Here is a 7,339-nt window from a genome sequence, read left to right on the forward strand (position 1 = left end):
CTTGATTTTCTAGTTAAGTGGCAAACCCCTGCCACTTTTGCATTATTTCCTGTACTGAATCAAGTGCTGAGAATAGACACCAGGAGCCCTGGTTCTCTCCTACCACCATCTGCCCCCCTGTTAAGAGATTATGCGTCACTGAAACAAGTAAACTTTCTTGAATACGGATAATGTTGGTATAAAATTTAGCTGAACATCCCATTTAGTCCTATTGTCAAGATTCATTGCTCGTACCTCCAGATGCATTTTTCATTTTAAATAGACACTGTCCCTTTTGCCTCACTGAAATCTACAAGCAGACCCAAAGAAACACTTTTACCTTTGACCCTCCCTTCACCATCCGTCTTTCTTTTTCGGTTAAAAGCTCCATTCTTTATCTCATTCTTTAACTTGTCTAGGAATTCAATAGAATCTAGAACACAGTTCTATAAACTGATTGAAAAATCAACAAAGACAAATCACAGAAGCCAGTGACAAAATGATAATTTCTCTCACCCAGCAACCCCAGCACTACCCAAGCTGCTTCCACAGTAAGGCAAAGTGAAAAGCAAAAGAAGGCAGCATAGAGATATACAGGTACCAAAGCCCTCACATGCCAGTTTCCCCCATTGTTGCTGTTGCATCTCTTTATTAGTTGCTCTTGGAGAAATAAGAAAATAAGAGAGATGAGTGCCTCTACTAAAGCCATTTCATCAGAAAACCTTGCCAACCAGTGTGTGGCTTCCACTGGTAGGAGCAGGAGGGGAAGAAGGGTTCCTTTGTGGCTGCCATCTCTAATACACAGGAGGTAACTTCATGGGAACCGAGAATGTCTACAAGTGCCAAGCATAATATTATTTGTGGCCATTCCCTCTATCTGACCTTCACGTAACTCTCCCACATGATCCTTTCTCCCCCATCTTATACCATAAATTTTAAAAAGTGACATATTTGGAGGAAACAACGGGAGCTCTTGCAGGAAGACCGCATTCTGCACTATTGTCTTTGGGGGAAAGAAAGCGTTTGTCATTGTGGCCGGCCAACATCTTAGGGATGACTGCCCCCACAAATATCTCCCAGTGGCAGTGATGGGAGTTTTTCACTTTAGCATGAAGACATTCCCCAAACCGGCATGAAACTGCCTGAGTAGCTTTAGAATCTGAACGGCAAGCATGGGTCAAAACCATGGCGTGTCCATTTAACACGTGATGGTTTCCAGTCAGTAGCCCCTGTGGCTAAGAACAAAAACCGCCTTCTCAAGGTCCACTAAAATGCCCTGCAGAGGGCAGATGCTGCTTGTTTTCTGCCTACAGTGGAGGAGGATATTGACCCAGGACTCAAATCTATACTCAGCTTAAACATTTTACCCATCAGCATGTCTGCGGTCACAAAACACTTCTTCTTTCTGTCACTTCTCGTTCAGACTATTGATAAGATCATTTGGCTGAATCTGTTTGGGACCTGTGTAATATTGACTAGGAGTTAGAAAAGATGATCAGATGTAATAAGCCCAGAAACTGCCTTTCAAAATGGACATTTATACTCAAACCAGTGTTCCAAGGAGGACTTTAAATCCATCAGCAAACTTGTAAACTAACCAAACACCGCTTGGATGTTGCACTAACCCTAAACTGCTTCTGGTAAGTGTAATGTTCCCTCTAAGAATATCTGAAACAATCTGTGGTTAGCATCACAGCCTTGAATGTCTTCCATACATTCTCCCCCCCCCCTTTTTTTTATCACCCTGTTTTAGAGCCTGTTTGCTTGCCTGAAGAGAAACAGACACTACTGTATAAACCATTGCAAAACCCATTTTTTTCCCTCAAAATCTAACAGAAGTAATACATGGGATCTACCAATAATCACTTGGTAAACACACATCTTGCATACTGTCAGAGATACTCTTTGTTGAAAGATATTTGTTATTTATTAAAAAGAATAATACCTTTAACTAAGCTTTGCATTTTTAGATCCCAAATTATGTGAGGACATGTGCATAAAAATTAAAGTCCACCTAGTTCCACTGATGCTCTACAAAAAAAAAAATAAATAAAAAAAAATGCACAATCAGTTAAGGTAAAGGTGACCTGGAAAGAAGATGTAGGGATATCTGCATTTATTTAAAAGGGATAAACATCTCTTTGTCGGACCATGAAATGGCAAACAAATGGAAGCTCAAACCAATGACCATTTCAATTTAATGCTATAGGTGTAGTGACTGAAAGGTCTGGGACTGATAGTTTTTTGCAATGAAAAGTGAAAAAGAATCAGAACAGTAGTCTCTCTTAAAAAAAAAAAAAAAGCTCTGAAAGTTATAAACATGAAACCTGGCAGTATACGCATAAAATTTATTCCAAAACTTTATGAAGTATAAAGGAAGGGAAGTATTTTACACACAACTCAACTCAGTCAGTATAAGGTCTAGGGTTTTCTCCCCCCTTAAAACTTGGCACTATCTTTAAAAATAAAATAAAGATATTTCAATAATTAGAACAAACTATGAAGGTATTGTGCATTTCTGTTTTATGTAGATAATAAAATATTACTTTAACATAAATATATAAGGATCTCTGCGTTTTTATTTTCCCCACAAGCACAACCAAATGTACCAAAACAAAGTATTCTTAAAGAGACTGAACAAAAAAAAAAATTACATCCCATATAGATTTTGCTCATCTACTCATTTAAAGCTACAGAAAAACAGTTTCCAGAACCTTTTTGCTTTGAAAGAAATAAATATACATTGAGGCAGGCCACTTAAAAATGATATGAAAATATTTCCCTGGGTAGCATTAAAAAAAAGAAAAATAGACAAAGAAACATTTAAACTATTTCTGCATTTCAAAAGACAGATATTAAACATATATACATAGTGGTAAGGTTCAGTGGTAACTTTCATCTTAGTAAACCTATGAGAGTCAGAGGAGCTATGGACAGGTCCCCTGAACTCCAGCATCTGACCTTACTCACTTGGTAATAAGAATCTGAAAATTCATTTCCTCCCTTTACCATTGGCTATTTGCCCTGCTCTGGATTGCTTCACTAAAGGCCAGTCCCCACACCTCAGGAACAAGCAGCGTGACGCACCCCGAGCAGCAGCTCCATGCCCATCTCCTTGTGACATTCGTTGGGGGAAATGAAATACAGGCAAATAAATATGCCCATTATAAGTCATCATTTATCTTGCAAAAACATTGAAAATGAAACAATCACAGGTGTTTGAAAAGACAATATAAAGCATATTTCCTAAAACCTTAACTACTGAGTGCGGTGCTAATCTGATGCTGAACCATAATTTTATGGTACTGAGAATTTATTTTTTTAAATAAAAATTTGCCTAATACTTAACCAGAAAAAAAGCCCCAAACTTTTAAGATTAATAAAAAGTGTTTTCCCTTTGAGCGCCCTTTTGTGCTGATTATTTTTAAATATTTTAACTGATCACAGTTTAATGGCATTTATTTTCAATACAGTTAGAAGTTTTTTCACCTACACTTCCCAGTAGAGTCTTTTGTTATGGGAGTTAACCATTTTCCATCAATGTAAGGTAAAAAAACGCACTTAAAACTATTAACAAAGGGAGAAAAGGAAGGATAGAAAATAGCATTTTTTCCCAGTTCATTTGGCTTCCTTAGTGAAAGAGGGGGGAAAAGCTGTCCAGGTCAAACTGGTATTTTCTGTAATAAATTATGAGAAGAGGGTGTGGGACCTTAAATGTGATTTGATAAACAAATGAGCTAGTGAAGACAAAACCAGTCTAGAGTGGAGATATTCTCTTATTCATGTGGGTATTTGTGTGGTAAGAAACAGTCTATGCATACACCATTAAGTTCCCAGATTATTTTCTTTATGCTAAAAAAAAAAAAAAGCTATTAGAGGAACAAAGTTTAACTGCTGCTGTCAGCACAAATAATTCCTCATAATTAAGTTATTAAAACCGAAGGCAGAGAACTATACAGGGGTTTCTGAAGATATATATTTCCCTAGTTCTCTTCAAAGTGCCACTTTCTGTTGGACAACTCTGGAAATATATTTAACCTCCACACTTCCTCTGAGCTCTTTCACAATGGGCCCGCCTGATAAAATGAAGCAGTCACTCACTCACTATCGATTTTTCTTTTTCTCCCCTCCACAACCTCCCCCAGAAACACTGCCTGAAAATGAAGTTTACTTTGTGGCTGGTAACAAAAACCAATGCTTGACTCATTTTTTGTATTCCAAACCGGATTCTTGCCTTGGATAAAGCGGGTAGACCATGCACGTTTCCTGAAAGCAGAGAATGATTTATTTTGTACGAAGCCAATCATTTTTGCTTTGGTAAAAGAACCAAATAGATGGTACACCAATGTTGGGATGGGGGGGGCGAAGGTAACCAAAGTTCACCAACAGTGAGAAGAAGAAGGGGCAACACGAGAGCGTTGGAAATGGAGAGTAGCCAAGAGCTGGCTTCAACTCTGCTGAATAAAACAAAACAAAACAAAACAAAACAAAACAAAACAAAACAAAACCCGGCAATTTCAAAATTGAAAAGAAAGATATGTTCATGAATTTGTTCATGTAAACTTCAATTTTCCTGCAGTGCAAATTTATGTGGTTAAATTCTGACTACATCAAAGAACATGTGTATTTTCCCCTCTTTCCTGATGAGGATCCACATGGAGTCAACACAGCAGCATGTGCCAACTCTGAGCATCAGGAAGCTGTGTGTGTTTATCACGGTTTGGTGGATTTTTTTTTTCTTTTTGGTAATTTATTTAGTTTTGCCAGGTATTTAACTCAGTGCTTGCCATCTCTCTCTCTCTCTCTCTCTCTATTACACACTCTCTCCTCACTCTCTCTATGAGACACTCCACTCCATTGCCTGGGTACTAGCCTGTAAAGGTCAAAACACATCATTACACCTGCTACCGTTTAAAGGATAGTCCAGTGCCTTAGTTGCTTTCCTTATTATTACTTTTTTCTTTTTAAGGGACGGGGAAATAATAATTAAAATAAAAGAACAATCAGAAGTTAGAGAGGGAACAAGGGGGCCGGGAAAGGGCCGTGGACCGTAGGGGAGGGGGAGCCCCGCGCTCTGCCCCTCCCCCCGCTCGAGTTCACTGGACGGGCGTCTGCACCCCGTGGTGTGGTGGCGTGTCCCTCCTCCCCCCGTACACATCCTCGGCGCCCGGCAGAGTCCCTCCGGGAGGGGTCATCCTTTTCTCTTTCTGTCTCCTGTTACAAAACCAAACTCTCACCACCTCCTTCTCCAGCTGTAAGCTGTCCGCGAGGGAGGTGATCTCCTGGGCCGAGGGCTTGGGGCATTTGAGGAAATGGCTCTCCAGAGCCCCCTTGACGCTCACCTCGATGGAGGTCCGCTTTTTCCTCTTGCGCCCCTGCGCTGCGATCTTGTCTATGCTCGTGGGGCTGCCCGAGGACGAGTCCGCCTCCTCCAACCACTTGTTCAACAAAGGCTTCAGCTTGCACATGTTCTTGAAGCTCAGCTGCAGGGCCTCAAACCTGCAGATGGTGGTCTGCGAGAACACGTTGCCGTACAGGGTGCCCAGCGCCAGCCCCACGTCCGCTTGGGTAAATCCCAGTTTGATCCGGCGCTGCTTGAACTGCTTGGCGAACTGCTCCAGGTCATCCGAGGTCGGCGTGTCCTCGTCCGAGTGCGGGTCGTGGTGCGCGCCTGGGTGGCCCGGCGGGCCCTGCGGGGGTGGCGGCGGCGGCGGCTGCTGGTGCGGGTGCGAGTGCGGGTGAGGGTGGTGGTCGGCGTGGTGCGGCTCGTCGTGCGCGTCCCGCAGGCCGTGGTGGTGCAGCCCCGCCGGCTGTCCGCCGGCGCCCAGCATGCCGTTCACGGTGAAGCTGGGCTGCGAGTAGAGCAAGCCGCCGTTGGACGCTCCCATGGAGGGCGGGAGGTGCGCTGCAGCCGCGGCGCTCCGCCATGCCCCGGGCCCCGGGTGGTGGTTGGCGGCGTGGTGCACCAGATGCGGCGGCCGCTGCTGCTGCTGCTGCTGTTGTTGCTGCTGCTGCTGCTGTTGCTGCTGCTGTTGCTGCTGCTGGTGCTGCTGCTGCAGGGCGCCTGGCCCGTGCAGCTCGTCGCCGCGGCCGCCCTGCTGTACCACCACCGAAGGCTTGATGTCCGGCTGGCCCAGGGGGCTGGTGGACCACGGGGAGCCGTCGCCGCCGCCCCCGCCGCCGCCCCCGCCCCCGCCGCCGCCGCCACCGCCCCCGCCGCCGCCGCCGTGGGACAGCGCGGTGATCCACTGGTGAGCGTGGCTGAGCGGGTGCCCGTTGCTCTGCAGCGCGCCGTAGTCGCCCTGCACCAGGCTCTGAGCCTCGCGGTAGCCCCCCGCGCCCTGCTGCATGCCGCCCGGCGGCTCGGCGTGCACGATGGAGGCGCTGGAGGTGAGCAGGCTGTAGTGGTTAGACGCTGCGGTCGCCATGACTCTCGGAGCCGGACTGAGCGCTCCGGTTAAAGGAGCCGCGCATTTGACAGTTACTTTTTCGCCTCGGGCTCCTCTGCTCGCTCGCTCTCTTTCTCTCTCCTCTCTCTCTCCCCCAGCGGGCAGCTCCGACGCCCGCTCCGACGCCTTCTGTTGCTGCTCCTGCTATTACTGCTGCTGCCGCCGCCGCCTCCCGCCCGCCCTCGCTCTCTTTCTCCTCCTCTCCCTCCTTCTTGCTCTCGCTCACTCTCTGACTACCTCCGCGCTCCCCCCTCTCCCTGCTCTCTCCAGCTCTCTCCCGCTCTCTTGGCAGCGCCAGCTCGCAGCGGCACGCGCCTGGGCCCCGCCCCCTCCGCCCCCTCCCATTGGCTCCGCGCCCTTTGATTTACGTGGATACCGCTAGCAACCTCCCAGGCCGGCGCCACTGATTGGCGTAGAGGTGCCCCCTCCTCCTCCCTCCCGCCCCCGGGCGCAGAGTCCTCTCAGCCCTCCTCCAGTCCCCCCTCTCCACCCAATTCAGATTCTCTTAGTTCTCACCACCCTAGCTCCACAACCCCGGGGCTCCTCCGCCCCTCTTGGATGGGCCCCGCCCCCCATCTGTCTCCCTAGCAGACAAGCTGGGCGCGGGGTGTGGGGGGGGTTGTGGTGGCGGCGGGGGTGCTGGCCTGGCGGGGGTGTTGGTGGTGGGGCGGCCTCAGCCCTCTTTCGACCACAGCCACTTGGAAGACTCGGATGTGTTGGGGGGAGGTGGCGGGGGTGTGTGTGTGGGTCTACCTTCTCTTCCTATTAGGGCTGGGGTGGGGGGTGCAGGAGAGAGAAAAAGAAAGGCAGAGTCACACGGAGCCAGGGATAGTCTCATTTTTATTCACCTTGGGACACACACACACACACACACACACACACACACACACACACACACACACACACACCAG

General features: G+C 47.4%; 1 protein-coding gene across 1 annotated transcript; it reads right to left on the reverse strand.

The window, feature by feature from the left end:
• Positions 1–4,778: 4,778 nt before the first annotated feature.
• On the reverse strand, positions 4,779–6,407 carry LOC111158333 (POU class 3 homeobox 2). The gene has a single exon (XM_022520309.1). The coding sequence runs from the start codon at positions 6,405–6,407 to the stop codon at positions 5,076–5,078; it is 1,332 nt and encodes a 443-aa protein (XP_022376017.1). The 3' UTR covers positions 4,779–5,075.
• Positions 6,408–7,339: the final 932 nt, after the last annotated feature.

Source organism: Enhydra lutris, unplaced genomic scaffold (genome assembly GCF_002288905.1).
Source record: "Enhydra lutris kenyoni isolate GAN:26980312 unplaced genomic scaffold, ASM228890v2 scaffoldscaffold58, whole genome shotgun sequence".
NCBI lineage: Eukaryota > Metazoa > Chordata > Mammalia > Carnivora > Mustelidae > Enhydra > Enhydra lutris.